This window comes from Myotis daubentonii, chromosome 6 (genome assembly GCF_963259705.1).
Source record: "Myotis daubentonii chromosome 6, mMyoDau2.1, whole genome shotgun sequence".
In the NCBI taxonomy this organism is placed as follows: domain Eukaryota; kingdom Metazoa; phylum Chordata; class Mammalia; order Chiroptera; family Vespertilionidae; genus Myotis; species Myotis daubentonii.
Genome location: NC_081845.1, coordinates 60,442,744 through 60,462,912, shown reverse-complemented (window position 1 = coordinate 60,462,912; position 20,169 = coordinate 60,442,744). Strand labels below are relative to the sequence as shown.

Below are 20,169 nucleotides of genomic sequence, written 5' to 3'. Positions count from 1 at the left end.
TTCACAGTTATTTATTTACTAGAGTCCCGGTGCACGAATTCATGCACCAGTGGGGTCCCTTGGCCTGACCTGCGGGATCAGGCCGAAACCGGCTCTCTGACATCCCCCTAGGGGTCCTGGATTGCAAGAGAGTGAAGGCCAAGCCAAGGGACCCCACCCTTGTATGATCAGGGCCGGGGAGAGACATGAGAGGTAGGCCAGCCAGGGAGGGACCGAGGGAGGGCTCCAGGGTGTGTCTGGACCGTCTTGCTCAGTCCAAGCTCACCTACTGATTGACTGTCTGCTCCCTGGTGGTCAGTGCACATCATAGTGAGCTGTTGAGTGGCTTTAGCATATCATTAGCATATTATACTTTGGTTGAATGGACAACTGGGCACTTAGCATATTAGGCTTTTATTATATAGGATAAAGGTGATTATTATTATTCTATCTAATAATAGACAAAGATTGAAATTGACCATACCTTCACTACTCCTCCCATTGGCTAATCAGTGAGATATGCAAATTAACTGCCAACAAAGATGGCGGTTAATTTGCATACATAGGCTCGAAGTGGTGGAGCGAAGACTGAAGGTGGCTCTGGCCGGAGCAGCGAGGGCTGTGAAGGCAGCTCTGGCTGGAGTGGCACCGGTTTTCCTCCGGCACCCGGGACCCAGGCCTATTGCACGAATCTTTTTGTGCAACAGGCCTCTAGTATATTATATTTATGTATTTATTTATAATTGTGGCTATTTACCAGAGTTGATGATGGTTTTTTCCTTCTTAGGTTAAAAAAGAAAAGAAATGCAAGACTGGCCATTCAAATATGTTTTGATGGTATTTATGGATATAATTTCTAACAGGAGTTCATTGCCATTACTTCTTCCTCAACTGGACAATGTAATTGTTCCCCCTCCTCCCCAAAACAAAACAAATCAAATCAAATCAAATCAAAACAAAACTGCCTACTCTTTCTTTTTCTTCATAATTTTTCAATAGCACTTTATTTGATAACTTCATAAACTCCTGCCAGGGCTGACTGGCAGACCCTGGACGATGGATGAATGATTACTCTAACACACGTTTCTGTGAAAGAGGGCTAAGGCACTACTTGGCTATCACCGCCAAGTAGCCCTGTTCGCCTGCCTCCTTAGGTTTTTATTGTCATAACAGCTTGAACTAAAATTAAGCTCTAGATACAATTAGCAGGTTAAGTATCCTTGAGAAAGCACATGCTTCTACAAGGTCAGTTCTTTAAAGACTAAACATATAGAGATTCTTGTTTGGAAAAGTCAAAAGTAGGGGCTGCCGCCTTTGGCAAGGTCCTCTCAGAGGCCCCCATCCTTTCAGAGAATCCTCCTTACAGACATTCCAACCAAGTCCTGTGCTTCCCCACAAACTCCCTTCAACGTCATATCCATTACTAATTTATTGCTAAATCCTACTTTCTCTTACCCTATTGCTGCTGAAGGCTTATCTCTTTACATTGTTCCTCTTTTTCTCCTCGACCACCTAGAAAACCAGAAATAGTTTCTCTGGTGTTAAGCTATTCAACATTCTTCCAGATAAAATATCAATCCACACATTTACAATTTCCCCATCACCATTAATATAAACTGCTGTTGGCCTTACTCATAAGTCACTTCCATTTACTGAAAATCATTTTCCATCTTTGTTCTTGCCAGAACACACCTCTACTGGCCTCCTCTTTTGTTAACTCCATTCCCCCCTCAAGATCTCCACTACCTTATGAATTTAGTTTGTCTTTCATGTGTATCTGTTTCAGTCTATTCCCGCTAATCTTTTAAGTTTTAATGTGCAAAGCAAGGCAAATCTGAGAGGACTTTGGTCTCTGTGTAGCTATCCTCCTGAAATCATTGCTCCTCTACCCACTTCGGAGAGTAGTACTCATGCATTCTCGTGGCTACCAAACAGGAGGCTTGGACACCAGCGAATGTGTTCTGTCCAGTCGCCTGTGCACCCCCAGCACTTAGCACAAAGATGCTCTTCACTGTCCTGGATGACTAGCACCTTCCATGTGCCTGATGACCTGCGGGCTCTAGAGATAGAAAGAGAAAGTAGAGCCCGGCCAGGGCTTTAATGAATCAGCTCACGATCCAACTTCAGGCAGCACGAAGAGGACAACTTACAATTCATCGTGAATCGTCCCATAGATACATTTGTTATTGAAGCAAGATTGAAAAAAGTATTTTCAGAACAAATACTATAGACTTGAATCCTGTCTTTGCTATTTTACCATGTGTCCTTATGCACATTACTTATCCATGTTCCTATTTCCCATGTTTGTTTGTTTTTTAAATATATTTTAAAATATATTTATATTGGTTTCAGAGAAAAGGGAGGGGGAGAGAGAGAAACATATGAAAGGAATTTTAGAGATAGGACCGGCAGTCAGGAAATAAAGAGGTTCCATGGGAGAGGAATGCATATGTGGAAGGCAGGAATAGCTGCAAGACACTTTTATGCTTTCACAGAGATATAAAGAAAAGTCACAGGATACCAGGAAGAAGGAAACATATTTTCACAGAGGATAGGGGAATGTTGCAAGATGAGGGGAGAGAAAGACGGGGGCACCATGTGGGCTTTGGACTTTGAAACTGATACCATGTAGCAGAGTGACCAATGAGGAAAGCACAGGGGTCCTAAATCAAGAGGAAGGGTCCAATTAGAAAGGGTCATGTTCAGACAAAGAGCTACAGCCTATATAAACCCGAGACAAAGGGACAAGAGACAGATTTTGTATTTTTTTCCCCCATTAGAGAGAGAGCAGGCTTTTCCCATTTTGGGGGGCCCTCCCAGGGGGTTCCCTTTGGGGATCCCGCCCCGGGGAGAGTTTGTATATGCTTACAATAAACTTCTACATTTTTACTAAAGAAATCTTTTAGTCCACAAATTTCCTCTTCAACTTTGCCAGACAAGGACCCACGAGAAGAAAAGCCTGTACCCTGAACCCCACGTTTCATATAAATGATGACAGAGAATCATTGACCGGCTGCCTCCTGCACTCCCCAAACTGAGGATGGAGCCCACAACCTGGGCATGTGCCCTGACAGGGAATCCAACTGTGACCTCCTGGTTCATAGGTCAACACTCAACCAATGAGCCGTGCCGGCCGGGCTAAAGTGATATTTCTTAATGGGGGTTGCACTAGGACCTCAGAGGCTGTTCTGGTTTTCTGTGGAGTCATTAGTTGTCAAAATGACCAGAAGTGGGGAGGTGGGTGAGGAAGGTCTGGAGGTGATTACTGGGTTTTCCTGGGCAGAAGCAGGGATGCTAGACACCCTGCAGGGTGTGAACAGTCCCACACAAAAAATGTAGCATTGCCTTACTTCTCTCAGGGTTCTCACCTGTCCCGCTGTCATGCCGATTTTTCAGAAATCCTATTTATACATTTCCAAGCATTCTGTTTTAACATATACACACTGAATACTCTGAATACTTTTTGCGTAGTGTTAAATATTGTGCTTAGTTTGCAACTTTAACAAGTGTTGTGCTCCATTTCAGAAAGTCACATCACCAGCAACAGTGTAGTCTACAGTCTTTGAGCCTTCCCTACAACTATGGCTGTTGATCACAGAGTTTCCATGCAAACCTACAAACATATTTATCCCCTATTTTAAAGTTTAAAGTATAAAGAATGTTGATAATTCACCGAATGTCTTATTTTTCTTAAATCTAAACTTATTTTGTGCATCTATCCACTCCATTATGTCTTCTTGTAAAGTCACGCCCAAACATTCACACGTTGAAATAGTTTGTTATAAATTACTTTAAAAAAAATTCTTCTTCATTTTGCAGTTAGAACAGTATGTTGAATTTTTGAAACTATCTACGAGCTTTAGTTCAGGAAAGTAAAGGGACAGTAACAAATATTTGTTATACGAGGTGGGTAAATCTGATGGGGTCCAGTACAACTGCTTTAAGGCCTGGAAGTTTTTCTTTGACCTGGATCCCTCCTGTCGCTGCAAATGTTGTTTTTATTTCCCCCTTTTCTTTGCAGACAGAAAAGAGCTATTCAGACCACCTTAACATTTTCTTCATCTTTTCAAGTCCCAAGCGTACATGATGTGATATCTTGAGCTCACCAGGTTTGGTATTCCAAAGCCTTCTGGCTATAAATATAATTTTGTATGGCTCAAAGTTAAGATCTACAGTCCCACGGAACCAGCCAAAAGATGGCAGCAGCTCTTCTGCAGTCTTTTCACTGCGGCCTCTCGAGTGCCCCTGACCAGCTGTAGGACTGGTCCTGCTTCAGGGTCTGTGGGGCCTCGTGTGTCTCTACCCCCAGAACTGGGGCCTGCTGCACTCTGCATTCCAGCCGTCACACTAATTCACCGAACTAATTAGGCTAAAGGTCCATAAAGGCAGAAATCTGTTGGAGTTTAGTCTCATTCATTTCTTTCAGAAAAACTTGCAAGGAAGCTCCTGTCTGCTTTTGGAACGGGGACAGAATCTCAAAGGCTTGGCATGAAAAACAGTTGAAGGCGCCAACCTTCCAGGCCAAAGATTCTAGTCACAAAGGCTCCCAATTCAACCTTTTCCCTTGAGGCAAACTTCAAAGTATGCAGGACCCAAAAAAACCCCTCATCTAATGAAAATAAACCAAGGGATAACACACTTAGCTGAGACTTGCTGAAAACAGTTTTCTCCCACCATACCTCAATTCTCTCTGCCTCCAGACTACCTCGTGGCACTTAATTACTTGTAAGGAGGACAAAGGCAGGTTTTCTAATGCTTACTTGCTTCATTCCACTTGGACCTGCAATGGTTTTTGTTTTGTTTTTTACTTGTGTTTAAAAAAAATTAAAACAAAGCTATAGCTTACTATGTGCCAGACACTATTCTAAGCACTTTAAAATATTAATTCATTTAATTCTCATAACAACCTTGAGAGGCACTTTTCTTATTCTTATTTCACAGATGAGGAACTGAGCAAACACTGTTGCCTATTTTCCTTGAGTGGTGGTTTTTCCCCTTTATTTTATTTGGTTCCCATCCCTTCCCTTCCCTTCCCTTCCCTTCCCTTCCCTTCCCTTCCCTTCCCTTCCCTTCCCTTCCCTTCCCTTCCCTTCCCTTCCCTTCCCTTCCCTTCCCTTCCCTTCCCTCCCCTCCCCTCTCCTCCCCTCCCCTCCCCTCCCCTCCCCTCCCCTCCCTCCCCTCCCCTCCCCCCTCCCTCCCCTCCCCTCCCCTCCCCTCCCCCCTCCCTCCCCTCCCCTCCCCTCCCCTCCCCTCCCCTCCCCTTCCCTCCCCTTCCCTCTCCTCCCCTCTCCTCCCATCCCCTCCCATCCCCTCCGATCCCCTCCCCTTTTCTTTGTCTCTCTCTCTTTCTACATAAGGTCCTAGGAGAGTGCATAATTATGTTTCAGAAACATTTTTAATGATTGAAAAAAATTAGAAAATGACTACAGTAGAGATCAGAAAAAAGCATAATCTCAAGACACAATGTTTGGAGTTGTCTTTTTTTCTTTTTTGTTTTAGGTGAAATATAAGCCACTTAGGGAAGTCCATAGAATGACACAAATAATACCACTTAGAGATCCTTTTGGCCATTAGGCTTAATTTAGCAGAATAAAGCAGCTAAATAAACCAGAGGTTTAATCTCTTAGGTTTCTCTTGTTTTTATATGCTCTTGGCATTGCCTATCCCTCACACTGTTCCCCGCCCCCACTCCCCCCCCCCCGCACCCCTCCCCCCCCTTCCATTGCTTACCTCCAGGCTTTTTGGGAGTGGCAAGAGAAGAATAGCATCCTCACTACCTGTGTAAGGGCATTGTTCACACCTCAATGCACACACTCAAAGAGCAAGTGCCCAAATTTGGTGACTACTGCAGAGCGCCATTCACACGTTTTGCTTGCACTTATACAGTACCATTTATCTGGAAACTTTTGTGATATTTTGATTAAAATTTAATGTATATTCAGCTAATTGGTTTAGAAAATGACCAAAGTGCTTGCAAAATCTTGAAATTAGTGGCCTGTTAAAATTAGAACTTTCCTATAGGAGCATTTTGAATTTTGCAAAAGGAGAGTATAGAGGAGCAGCCCTTGTTACACAGATCTCCCCTTAAATAATTTCTTTAGGGTATTGAGATTTTCACCAGTTTTATTTTAGAATTCTGAAGCACATGTTATTTAGATTTGGATTATTGTCAATTATCAATTAGTGGCGAGAGGTGTGGGACTGCTCTCTCTCTCTCTGAAAGCATTTTTTCCATGCCACTGGAATTGTACAGCAGCCTCCTATTAACAGGGGATGTGGCGGTCTTGTTACTTGGATAAGGGAAAAGTTGATGAGAAAGCCCTTTCTGTCAGAACTCTTGGACTTCTTCATAAAATTAATTAGTCCACTTAATGGCCTTAGAAAATGAAGTGTGAAAAGGAGGACCCATGTAAAACTTTCAACAATAAAGATTTTTAAAAATTAAAAAAAGAAAACAAATTGTGGAGTAGCCAACATCACTGAATCTTTCAGGGCACTGTGTCTTCTTTTGCCTCAGGGTCCTGATTCGGAAGGTTCATTATTATTGTGCAGAACGGCAGTTAGAGAATGCAGGAGACAAGACGCAGCCTACATTGCTCCCTGAACCCACTTACCCTGGGATTCTTTTCATTGTATATCCCTGATACAAGCTGGCTTTCTTATCAGCAAGATGCACAAGCTCTGGGGCAGTCTGCCAGCGTTTAAATTCTACTCACGGTATCACCTTGGGCAAGTTCGCTATCTATCTGTTCTGGAGTTTCCTTATCTGTTAAACAGGCAAAATGGTAGGTCCCATCCAACTCATGAGTATTAAATATGCATGCAAAAGGAGAACGCCATGCTTGGTGTTAGCCAACTGCAAAGTCTAAGGGCACAGTCCCCAAGACTGTCATCATTTCTGACATCAATCGCAAGTTCAGGGAGTTCTCAAAACCAACCCCAGGTTTGATAATGCCATAAAATTGGAAGGAGTCACGGACCTCACTGAAAGCTATTACACGTGTGGGTAAGTACAGGGAAAGGATACATATTAGAACACGCTAAAGGAAGAGAGACATGGGGCAGAGTCTAGGAGGGTTCCAAAGGAAAGCTTCCAGTGTCCTCAGGACGAGTCGTCCTTCCTTCTGATAGGAATGTGTGACAATACACATGGACCACTGCCAACCTGGGATGTGCATCAGAGTTTTGGAGTCCAGAGTATTTTTACTGGGCCTTCATTACATAGGCGTGATTGATTGAGTGACTGCCCAGGGGTTTGAACAAAGTCTCCAGTACATCCCCCCGCAACCCCCACATTCCACCTCTGTCCAGAATTGAATAACATGAATAACAAAGACACTCTTATCACTTGGGAAATTCCAAGGGTTTAAAGATTACTTTTCAGGAGCTAGGGCAGTGATGGCGAACCTTTTGAGCTCGGCTTGTCAGCATTTTGAAAAACCCTAACTTAACTCTGGTGCCGTGTCACATATAGAAATTTTTTGATATTTGCAACCATAGTAAAACAAAGGTTTATATTTTTGATATTTATTTTATATATTTAAATGCCATTTAACAAAGAAAAATCAACCAAAAAAATGAGTTCGCTTGTCACCTCTGACACGCGTGTCATAGGTTCGCCATCACTGAGCTAGGGACAAAGCCTGGGTCAGGCCAAATTCTTTACTACACAGCCTGGCACAGGGTAAGTACGCTCCTGATGTGTATGACTATCATCATTAATTGTCCTCTTGCTCTGATAAGAGGATTAAAGAACAAACATTTCCCCCACTTCTTTTCTAACCTTTTCTTATGAAAATATACAAGCATACAGAAAAGTATAAGGAAACCTTTTATACCTACCACAAGGTCTAACAATTAACATTTTGCCATATTTTCTTTATTTATGCAGATGGTATATGTGCACATATGTTGCACATATAAGTTATGTATATAATTATTTGAAAGTAAGTTCCAGCTATCAAAACCCTTCACTCCTAAAAAAAAAGCTTCAGCACACATTTCTTAAAAATAACCATAATTACATCTTAGAAAAACAATAGTTCTCTAATATGCAATATCCAGACTATATTCTAATTAAAGGGACTATATAGGTTGATTGAGGGATCCAGTTAGCTGCCAGGCTCCTCTTCCCTAGACATCATGCCCATCCTGCCTCTTCCCTGGGGAAAAAAATCTAGGGAGGCTCCATGGTTCTTGCTGAGTTAAGTACAAATACTGGTGACCAGCACTCAAGGCTTCCTGAGCACGTGGATCTCTCATTCCTAGCCTACAACATCACACCCCCACAGGCATTTACATGACATTCTCCAGTGCTGACTGTGCTAGGCATGGTCCTGAGTGTTGGATGGTCCCAGTCCATTCCCCTGCTTCCCACCATCAACTTTTTACTCCAGCCATGGTGTCCCTGTCTTTCTGCACAAACTGTGCACATTGATGGTTGGGCAGAGTCATCATGCCACTCAGGCCTTTAGATATCCCCTGATTCACTGGCCTTCACATTGTGTTCTGTTGGTCCAGCCAATGAGCCTTAGGAATGGCCTCAAAGGGTGAAGTCATGGCCAAGAAAGTGTGTCATCCGCACCCTGAAGGCCCCACCAAGAAAGAATGATTGGTATCCTACGGCTTTAAAAACAATGGTTTCAACAGCCATTATCAAAATCCAATCCAATCATTTTACAAAAGAAATGGAAGCAGGAGACAGTGAATGGATTTGCTCAGGTATCTAAAACACGGTTCTGCGCGAAGAACCTACTCCAGGAATGTTTCACTCCACATACTTCCTCCGGCCTTTATAAAGGCAGTTACTTGTCTGAAGGATCCTTCAGCTCCTTTCTGACTCACTCATACCTCCTTCAAAAACGGGAGTACTGTGCTTTCACCACCATTAAATCTCTCCCCTGCTGCTCAAGATGGTTCTCTTCTCTGGTCTCCTGGAGTCTTTTGTCTGAACTTAACACATTTAACACTTAATTTTGTACCCTGGAGTTTTCTGTTCCTTTTTTATATATTTTAGTTTTGCCTCCCTCAGAGATCAGTAATACTTTGAAAGTTGGGAGAACAACGTGGACCTACAATTAGTTCATCTAAACATTCCATAAACATTCATTGAGTAACTACTAAGTACCAGGCACCAGGTAAGTACATTGAAGATTATAAGGAAGAAACTCCCTGCCTGAAGAGGCTCAAATTCTACTTGAGGAAATAAAAAAGAAACATTGTTTTACAGATTCGGACAGAATGAAATAAGTACAAAATTTAGGTCAAGAAAAGTGCTGTGTGAATGCAAGAGGAAAAGCAACTCATTGTGTCAGAGATGATCAGTGAAATTCTCATTTGCTTCTCTCCACCATGGGGGACAATGTAGACACTCAAGGATTTTACTGTCTCAGTTTTGATGAATCAGTATTAAATTTTCTATTTAAAAAATCTGGAAGTGCATATGGCCAAAGGCCTGTCTCATCTCATAAGAACAAAGCCAAAAATGACATCTCTTCTTGGGGTTGCTATTACTTCTCCAGCAAAGTGCTCAGAACACAGTAGCTGCTTAACAGTTGCTAGTTAAATGCAGCTTGTGGGACTTAGTATGTGCTGAATAAACCAGTTTTTAAACCATTTTTCAAATTGAATTCCATCAAAAAGAGTGAATGCATATTTTTAAATCATCTTATCCTGATTTAAAGCCTACTATTAGAAAACCTTGAAAATTTCCCAGGGGGAAAAAATACACTAATTCTTTTGGAATTCTAAGGAGACTCACCTCTAAGAAGGAAAGGACATCAGATACTCACAAAGATCTATCCCAGTTCTGTGATTCCCAACTCTGAGACCCCCTTCCTCCCATCCTCTACTCCCCTCAAATTCTGTTTTACCTGCCAAGTCATTCAAATTCCTCAGGTCATTTTGTGACAGACTGGACTCTTCTAGTCAAAAAGACAGCTGTGTAAGAGCCACAGGAAATACTCAGAACCAATTATTTCCTGGAAGTACAACTGAACTTTCTTTATACCAAGTCCAAATTGTCATTTGTTGGTACTCTGTAACAACCAAGTGAATAATACTTAAAAAGCCATTCAATAAGTTATTTAGTTTCTTGTGGGTTTGTGGCTAACATCTTTCTAAAATGGACTCCATTAGAGGTACAAGAAGGATTTACTGTGGAAGAGGTTAGGCTTCAGTAATAGCTCTTACACATTTGAGAAGTTGAGACAACCTCCCATGCCTGCTAGGATTGGCAACCTAAGGAACAGCACTGTACCTCTAATCAAGAGTGAAGTCCTTGCCTAGCCAGTGTGGCCCAGTGGTTGCGCATTGACCTATGAACCAGGAGGTCATGGTACAATTCCTGGTCAGGGCGCATGCCCAGATTGCAGTCTCAATCCCCACTGTGGGGTGTGCTGGGGGCAGCTGATCAATCATGCTCTCTCATTATTGATGTTTCTATCTCTCTCTCCCTCTCTCTTCCTCCCTGAAATCAATATATATATATATATATATATTTTTTTTTTTTTTTAAAGAGTGAAGTCCTCTAAAAATTGAGGACAAGGAAAATCTTTTTTCCATGACCTGTTTCTAACTCCTTAACTGTGTAAATGTACATTCAAAATTTTATGGGACAGTTCACTAAAGTTGGACCAACGTCTTGACTTTTGGTTCAGATTATCTTTTCACAGAATTTAAAAATAGGAATTTCAGGGCATTTGCCTCTCAAAGCTCCTCTCACTCCACCACAATTTGTGGGGCAGTCTCCAGGAAGGATTTGAGGACATCACCTATGATTATACAAGCAGTTCACTGCTTAACAACAGGGGTGCCATGTAACTCAAAGTCATTATAGATGCAAAGGGCTATTACAACTTTCCAGCAAATGAACAAAAACGTTTGGAGAAGGGGATCCTTTTCCTAGGCTGCATAAATCCACTGAAGGGGTAGCAGTGTGGCAGTAATGGGTACCTCCCACCTTCTATGTGTTTGCAGTAAGTACATCCATTCAAGTACTGGGTTATTTTGGTAGCTGTCTGCTTTATAGTAGTCCCTTGTTTTGTCAATGTGGTAATAATACCCATAAATTTTAACAGACACACATCCATGGCCTGCAGAACCCATGTTTGAAATAAAAGTAATGGCATCAATGGACACTGTAAATAATAATGATTTAAAACAGCGACTTCCCAGTAAAAAAAATAGGGGGGAAAAATCACAATTCACAGAAGAAATTCAAATGACCATTAAACATATGAAAAACTCATTTTACTTGTGGTAAAATAAATTTAAAATTAAAATAGTAAGGCATTATTTTTCATTTATGAGACTAAAATAAGGTAAGAAGAGATGCCATTTGCACGCTGTTGACAGAGTGGATGGGCACAATGCCTTTGGCATAGTCAAATGTACCTTCCCGTTGACATTCCGCTTCAGACATTCCACTTCTAGGAACTTATTTGAATAGAAATATATAAGTAGGCAAAGCTTTGTGCACAAGAATGTTTATTGCAGTCTCAATGGCAGCATTGCAATATTTGAAATCTGTCTCCAATTACAATTTATTGGTTGAATAATTCTAGATAGGATGTATATTTCCTTCCTTTAAAAATCATGTGTACATTTTTATGTATGCGCATATCTGCATACACACATATGCATAGTCATAGAGAAAATGGTGTGCAGGGATTACCTCTGGAACTCACGAATGGGGGAAAGGAAAACTTTGACTTTTCCCTTTATTTATTATTGTAATGTCTGATATTTTAAAAAACTACCTGTAGCACCTTTATAATTTTTAAAAAAGTAAGTCTATGGAGTTTATATTCCACTTCTGAATTGGAAGCTAGCCAGCAATGTACCAAAAATTATTGAAAATATTTTTATGAAGTGCTCACAGGATACCAGCTATTTTTTCTTGGGGGTAAAAGTGGTTTTCAGTACATATAACACTCATGAATTAAGGCACATTGCCTAATCAGAAGCAAAGGAAACTGAATGAGATTATTCTGTGTACTAAGGTTGTTATCTCAGTAGATTAATGCTAGATTAGGGACAATGACACAAAATACAAGCATGATGGAGGGGCCTGTGTTTGTTGATAACCACAACAGAAAAGCATCTGAGGCTCTGAGGAACAACAGCCTTTTGGTAAGAGTCCCTGAGCAGCACAGGCACTATTCACATCCTAAAAATTCAGACGGTCTTCATCTAAGAGGAATGCCCAGAATTCAGCTTCCCTGAGTGGTCATGCAGTTACTAAACTTCTCAGGAAATGTAAGCGAACAAAAAAATTTACAGTAATAAAATAGCTCCTCTGTTCCCAACACAGCCATGGACTTCCAGATACAAAAGGCCATCGCTATGGTCTGAATGTTTGTGTTCCTCTAAAGTTTATGCTGAAATCTTACCACTCAAAGATGATGGTAGTAGAAGTGGGGCTTTGGGAGATGCCTAAGTCACGAGGGTGGAACTCTCGTGAGTGGGATTAGTGGCCTTATGAAAGAGGTCCCAGAGGCTCCCTGGCCCCTTCTGCCACCTGAGGATACAATGAGAAGTCTGTGATCTGGAAGAGGACCCTCACCCTACTGAATGGCACCCGGATCTCGACTTACAGCCTCCACAACTGTGAGAGAGATATTTCTGTTGTTTATAAGCTACCCAGTCTGTGATATTTTGTTATAGCAGCTTGAACAGACTAAAATAGACACTACGTATACAATTCAAAAGACCAGGTTCAAGTTCTGTTTTTTCTTCTTCCCATGGGCCTGAAGTAAGTCACATACTCTTCATGTCCCTATTTCTTAGCCTAGAAAGAAGCTCTAATAATACCTATGCCAACTCCTGTCCCAGGCTGCTCCAAGGCTGAAATGTGGTCACGCTGGGTAAAGTGTTTTCAAAGCTGCGAAGTCCTCAAAGAATGTGACTCGGTATTATTTTGAAAGGGGGGACTTTTCAAGGACGAGCCAGAGTTTACGGTTTTTCACAAGTTGTGGTTTAGCAGACCACTATCTGTTTATAAGGACTTCAAAAAAGTGGTGTCTTATTGTTTTATATATGGTAATCATTGCAGGCCACTTCTGGTATCAAGTGTTTTAGATGTGATTCCACACTGGCACTCACAGATGACTTTATTAAAATAGTGGCATTCTTAAATGCCAGAAAATTAACAAACAACCCTACTTGACTTAGTAAAGATACCCTCAGGGCACAGACTGTAGAAATTCTTTACATCTTCTGCAAAAATGAAACACTGCCTAAATTTAGTGAAAACACTAAGAAGCAGGTATTTTGCAGGCAAGAACACCTTTTTATTTTAAACCACAAATAGTCAGCAGGTGGCCACAACTACCCATGTTTCATTAAAATCACATAGACCTAGGTACAAAAGCACCACTGATTATTGCTCTAGAAAAACTGCATGAAAAATTCAAATATGCACAGTAAAAACACCACAGTATGCACAGGACTAAGTTTTTAAAGCGAATGCATGGAATGCTGAATCAATTTTATACACAGCTTCCAATATTAAATTTATTTAACTTGAGGATGATGGAAATCTCCAAAAAGATGTATTATAAGACGGTAAAATGTCCATCCTTATATATTTTTGTATGCCAACTAGTTGAGTTCTAAAAAATTAGCATTTACAAAAACTTGGTAAAAATAGCTTTTAAAAGTTGTCCCAAGAGGTACATAAAATCAACCCCAATTTTTCATGACAATTCATTCTCCCTCGTTATCTACAGATTCAGTTTTCTGTGCCTGTGGGGAGGAAAAAGGGAAAAAAACATAGTTACTATTAAAACTAATATAAGCCAAATAAAAGTCCACCCCGCCAACACACACACTTTAGAACATCGTTTTTTTAGCAGCTCTACCCCAAAACCTATTTCAACTCTGGGTGTGAGACAGACAAGGCAGGAATATATTACACAAACACTTTGCTGCATTTATTGCTTTCTGCTTTTCAAACGACCGCAGAAGCTTTCCCTACAAGCTCCCACTGCTCCGAAGACACAGCACCACACCACTATCTAATTCTAGTCACTGCACACATGCAGAATTTTCTACTGTACCCTTAACTCTCACTGTTTCAACCTGCCCCTTTCCTGACAGTGTGCTGGGTGGGGTACCTCTGGAGGTTGAGACACTAACAGTTGAGCGATAGATGTGGATCTGCAATAACATTACAGGCAATGAAAAGAGACATTAAGAACATGCTACCAGCAGCTGAAGGATCCAGCAATTTCTCAAGACACTGATTCAATCAGTGGGAGGTATTTATGCAAAGTACCTCTTCAGCTTTAGTTTCACCATTTTCAGATGGTGCAGTACCTTCCTTTCCAGCTTCCTGCTTCTCCTCCTTCTTCCCTTTAGCACCTTTGTTAGTCTTTGTTCCAGGTTCTTTCTAACAGAGAATCGAAGCACAGAGTATGTTAGACACGGTGTGCTGTCAGCTAACATCAGTCAGTCTCCGTCCAAACACAAGGTAAAGCACAACCATCGCCAACTCGGTAGCTTTTGGGGGAAAATGGGAACCCAGTTTTTCTGGGCACCAACTGAGTTCTGTGGAGTCTCTGAACATGTAACAGGCTGCTTCGAGCCCACTGGACCTTCCCTTCTGAGAAAACATGATGATTCCCCTCGTGTATTTGTTTGGTGGCCCTCCTCTCCTGATGAAGTGGGAGGTGGTTCTGGCATGGAGAGAACAGCAGCAGCTGGTGAAGGATGAGGCAAAGCCAGGGAAGAACCCAGCACATGAAACACCTCACGTGGGGACATGGGCTTGAGTGACTACAAAGCTGAGAGAGAACTTGAAAATGAAGACCTAGATCCTTGTTTTAAGACCAAGCCACAGAAGTGAGTGCTGCTTCAGCATCACCTACTCACACCACAGCACACAGTTTAAAACAATTCACAAGAAGGGACAAGGCTCTGAAGGGCAGAGTAGAGTTGAGAAAAGCCACTTTGGGTCAGTTTCTGTGCTTTAGTTTCCCCATCGGCAACACGGGCTATTTGCACCTACCTCAGTAGGACTGATGTGAGGGTTATATGAGCAAAGCAGTCAGAACAGGGTCTGGCTTAGTATAAGGGCCATATCAATGTTTGCTGGTGTTAGTTATTTGCTAGTATGCATTAGTACGGGATTATTATGAGTTAGACTGGCCGACTAAGACCATTGATATGAAGTCAGAAGCCCTTTCCCGAGGTCCTCCGCTCTCGGCAGCAGTACGGCCCACGGCCAGGCCCACCCTCTGAGCACTGTGTGAACAGCACGCTCCTGAGGAAGTACCAAACCCCCATGGACATGAGGCTCCTCAGAGCACTGTTCGCTGACTTTCTTCGCTTTACTGACCACATGGAAAACACATCCCTGGTAAAAGTTACATTAAACTGTGCTTTATGCCTATTGAGAAAGCCTGTAGCAGGGGTAACAGGTTTTTAGTCAGTACATTTAGCCTGAAGCATTAAATGTGATCTTTCCTTGGATGACTTTTGGATATGAAATTATAATTTATTCATTGTTTAAAAAGCCAAAGTGGGAGTGGGAGCACCTCTTACCTTAGCAGATGTTTTTCTTGCTTTAGGTTCAGGTTTTGGTGGAGCGGGTTTCTGCAAAGATAAATTAAATTATGCCAATACTGACAAAGGCAACCCTCAGTACAACCTTCCCCCCTCCCCTCCCCAAAAAAACCCAACAAAAAAACTAAACCAGAAAAACACAAAAAGGCTACAAAAGACAACAGTGCATTTTGACTATGATTTTGTTCATTTAAAAAATATTTCGTTCTATTTTCAGCATCAGCTAACAGCATAAAGCTCTCTGCAATTTCATAACTACTTTCATCTGGGTCCTCAAGTGAACGGCAGGTGAGATTTAAAAGCCGACTCATTATTCCCGAGTCCAGAATAGCTCTTCTCCGGGAACAGGTTAAGCTTCTATCTCTGATGTCTGGTGCTTCCTTTTATCACAGCACAGCAGCAGGAGGAATGACTCAGGCTCTCGTCCAAATGACTCAATGAATTCAGTCACACTAGCCTTCCCAACAGTCTAGAAGTCACAGCATAATCACAGGCAAAGCCCATCCGGTAATGAAGACTGCTGCCTGGGAAGTATTTCAAAATCATTTCCAAATCCTTTCACCCCTGATGTAGATTTCAAGTTCTGGAGCCAAGCACCTTCTTACTTTCGTCTCCAATGCCAGCTCAAGGTGAACAGAATCTCTTGCCCACCCAGATGATGGCTCATTTCGCCCCTGGAGCTTTCTATTAAGAACACGATTGTAATGACGAAATGTCTATTGTTAGCCCCAAAAGTTTAAGGTTTTTCACAGATCGTATTAACCAGAGAGCCCACGAGGCAACTATTTTTCTGTTGCCTCGTATGGTTCTCCTTCCCATTCCTGTGAGCGGTGCCGGCGTGCCCTGTGGCCATGGTCCCCTCCACACAGGGCTTCCGCCTTGGCCTGCTTTCCAGGGCCCTGAGAATGGGTGGCACATGAGGATGCTGGGGAAAATAACCAGTTTAGAACTCTAGTTTTCTATAGCTATTTTAGGAAAAGTATTTCTCTCATTCAGCTAGAAAAAGTGCATGTACATCTCTTCTGGCACTAGGGAGAATGGTTTTTTAATAGAAAACACGGGCCAGGGTCTCCCCCTGTGGAGAAAAATACATGTTCCTCCCCAAGGCCTCTAGTTGCTTTTCATCAAGGGCATAAAGTAAAATTGTAGACAGTTCAATTCCTGAAGGCTGGCTGTTAGACATGACCTTTCCAATGAAAAAAGAAAACTGAGCTTGAAAAGTCAGGAATGTTTTTATTCATCTTCTTACCACTCTAAATCTGCGTCTGTTCCCCAAATACAGCAGCTTGCATGGCCCCCAAACTGTCAGGATTTTAAGTTTTATATTTAGCTTTGATATATTGTATTAATATACGTGTATTCTCAATTTACAGCAAAGAATTTCCCTTTCTAGTATTTCTGTAAGACAGCCCCCTCCCCCGCCCCGCCCCCAACTCAGCATTCACGTGTTTTGATGGGACAGGAAATGACGAGGTTTCAGTCTGTAACCCCACTGGCCTCTGACGAGGCTCTGCGTCAGCACTGGCAGCGATGATCTCAGTGGCAGGTGCTTATATTGCCGGTTCCTGGTGCTCAGGAAAAGCCTTGTTTTAAGATTGGGGTATTATGTGACTTACATCCCCTTAATGGGCTAGAGATCCATGGAATACAATGGCTTTCAGTAAAATCTATAGTTAAGCTAAAGAGCATTTAAACTCACTTCTGAGCCTCGCTGAAAGTTACTCTCAGATAGAGCACACCATCTTTGAGGGGTTTCAGGAGAATCTGGAATAACTATGTGCACACACAACCGCACCTCCCAGCTCTCCCTCTGATACCACTTCCTTAGGCTGGGACTCATGTGAAACACTGGCTCACTCAACTCAAACCCAGTTACACTTCGGAATTTGTGACTGGTCCTAATATACATTTCTGCTTTGATTTATTAACCTGTGCCAGGCACGGGTATTGGCGGAGGATGAATTCCATGCTTCCTCAAAGGCCAAAGGAGCTTGCAGCTCCTGTACGATCTCGTATGGTGATATAAACTGTCAGCTGAGGTTAATGCCTTTCCCCTACATCTCAGTGGGTAGTGTGGGCTGCTGGTATTTTAACCCAAATCCTCTACCAGAGAGCCAGGCTGACCTGTCTTCGCAGAATGAAGACCAGACACCAATCCGCAGCAACAAGGAGGAGCACAAGAGCCAGCGAGGAGCCCAGCGTGGTGAGAAGAGCGGGAGCGCACATCACCAGGCCTGGCATACCTGCCATCCCTGCTTTAATGATCTAACCTTCACCTCTTCCCTGGGCCTGGCCCACAAAGACAGACTCCAAGTGGCAAAGTGGAATCATTACTTTTTCAAAGATTGTCTAGTTCTGAAATGAGGCTAAAGCATATGGAGCCATAACTTTCACAACATTTTGACTAAAGTATGCATTGTAGACAGAGAATCAGAATTCTTGTCCACTTTAGCACATCATAGGCTATGATTTTGCTTAACATATTTCCTTTGTTTCAGAAATCTAGCAATGTCAAACAACTTCCTGTGCTTTATATTCTTGGTAATGGGGCTGGGCACTGTTTTTCACGGACACATCTGATCAAGGGAATTGCTTGGCAACAATGGTTGAATTTGCTATTTATTGTGACCCACATAATTTCCAAAAAGCAAATAAAACACTCAAGGGAAACAATCTTCCTTCTGCTGCTCAGCTCTGGACACGGGGAACATGAACTCAGAGGAACTAATACCAGGGGGTTCGAGAGTACTCACCGCTGACAATCTGGCAGACCGTCTTGTGGGCTACAAAGGAAATGGAAAAAGACATGTTTTTGATGATTATGATGCCATTGTGATAACCTGGTTATTATTTAACAGGAAAGGAGGGAAGGGAAGACCGATAGATGCATGCCCAGTAAGGTCTGAGTGACGTGGGAAGGCACTTGCCTGTCAGTCACACCTGGAATCTAGTCAGTGGCCAGATGGGCGTGGCCACTGCCAGTGCGGAAAAACCTGAATATTCCAACCAAAGGAAGTTCACTCTCTTTCTCTCTGGTGCACAGGGTTCTGAGCTCTCCCGTGGCAGGGGATGATGCGCTCCCTCATGGCCATCTTGGACTACACAATGGACTGAACCTGGAGTTTAATTAGCTTGGATGCTGAACTACACCCAGTAGCAACATGGAACGAAAGCTCTGGACACTGGCCTTACTTTTGGCTTTGCTGAACTCCCAGCTGCACCTTTCCCAGGACTGGCTTACGGGCAGGGAACTCTGGAACCCAAGAAAAGTAACTTCATGCAAATAAGGCCTCTTCCACATCCCATCCTCTCCTGGGGGCTTCTGAAAATGCGTATTTCAGCAGTACCCCAAGAACCTCATTCCCATTCATGAGTGGGAAATCTGGCCTAGTAAATCCTCCTGCAACAATTATACACAACCAAGTTGATTTTAAAAAATTCTTTCTTGATGTCTTATATTTGTGGAAAGAATGTAATGCATGGCTCCCATCACCCTCTCCAGGTGAGTTCAATCACCCTGGGCACCCTAAAGCTCAAGAGGAAGTTTCTGAAGGGGTGTGGGCACACTGTTCAAAGAAATGGCCTCTCCCATTTAATAATTTCACTAAGGGTGTGGCGACTAAGGAAAGAAAAGGAAGATGAGTTTAGGCTCCAAAACATAATCTCTACTTTTCATAATCTCTACTTTTGTGATAAAATTGACAGTGGGAACATTGAGGTGCTATTTAAGAAATAGCTTCCAGTGTGACTCTTGTTCCTTACAAATGGAACTAAAACTTTTAAGTTAATACAAGAGACTTACATAATTGTGTAGAAATCAAAATAATAGGACTTGGCCTTGTTATATGTTAGAAAAGAGAATGACAACAAGTCTTAGGTAGTTAATGAGAAATGTTTCCTTTAAACCAGTGGTTCTCAACCTTCCTAATGCCGGACCCTTTAATACAGTTCCTCATGTTGTGGTGACCCCCAACCATGAAATTATTTTCTTTGCTACTCCATAACTGTAATTTTGCTACTGTTATGAATCGTAATGTAAATATCTGATATGGAGGATGTATTTTCATTGTTACAAATTGAACATAATTAAAGCATAGTGATTAATCACAAAAACAATATGTAATTATCTATGTTTTCCGATGGTCTTAGACGACCCCTGACCCAAAGGGGTCACGACCCACAGGTTGAGAACCGCTGCTTTAAACTGAAACAAAATAAACACATTCATGTCTCTACTAAATGTATATGTTTAAAGATTTAAATAGTTTCACTAATATTTTCCTTTAATTTGGAAGTTTATAGAATTTAGAGAGAAACCGTGCTGAGAATGATGTGTTTCAGGAAATCTTTTCTTTAGTGATGGTGCAAGTTAGCAAATGAGATGGCAAAGAAAATTTAAAATAACAGAACTCTTCCAGGCATTTCAGAAATAAGCACACAGAATTGATATTCCATTTACCACCAGCAAAAGATGGCTCCCCAAGGGATTTCACATTCTACAAGTACAACTGCCTTTCTTTATGTGTCCTAGAAATAAACACTCCACACTTTTTGTCTGTTTTATTCCCTGCTCTAATTCTAGTAGAATAATACGCCACTTAACATATTGTAGATGCTCAATAA

At 42.0% G+C, this 20,169-nt stretch overlaps 1 protein-coding gene across 5 annotated transcripts in view; it reads right to left on the bottom strand.

The window, feature by feature from the left end:
- Nucleotides 1-13,249: 13,249 nt before the first annotated feature.
- The window catches only part of HMGN3 (high mobility group nucleosomal binding domain 3), a 31,538-nt gene continuing 24,618 nt past the window's right edge, over nucleotides 13,250-20,169 (bottom strand). The window contains exons 3-7 of one of the 5 annotated variants that reach the window (XM_059701131.1): nucleotides 18,300-18,329; nucleotides 15,526-15,576; nucleotides 14,258-14,371; nucleotides 14,040-14,139; nucleotides 13,250-13,725 (exon numbers count right to left, since the gene is read on the bottom strand). In XM_059701131.1, coding sequence (XP_059557114.1) covers nucleotides 13,712-13,725; nucleotides 14,040-14,139; nucleotides 14,258-14,371; nucleotides 15,526-15,576; nucleotides 18,300-18,329 — 309 coding nt within the window. In that variant the 3' untranslated portion in view covers nucleotides 13,250-13,711. The remainder of the gene's footprint in view (nucleotides 13,726-14,039; nucleotides 14,140-14,257; nucleotides 14,372-15,525; nucleotides 15,577-18,299; nucleotides 18,330-20,169) is intronic. The other 4 variants (XM_059701129.1, XM_059701130.1, XM_059701132.1 and 1 more) reach the window with 4 other exon arrangements.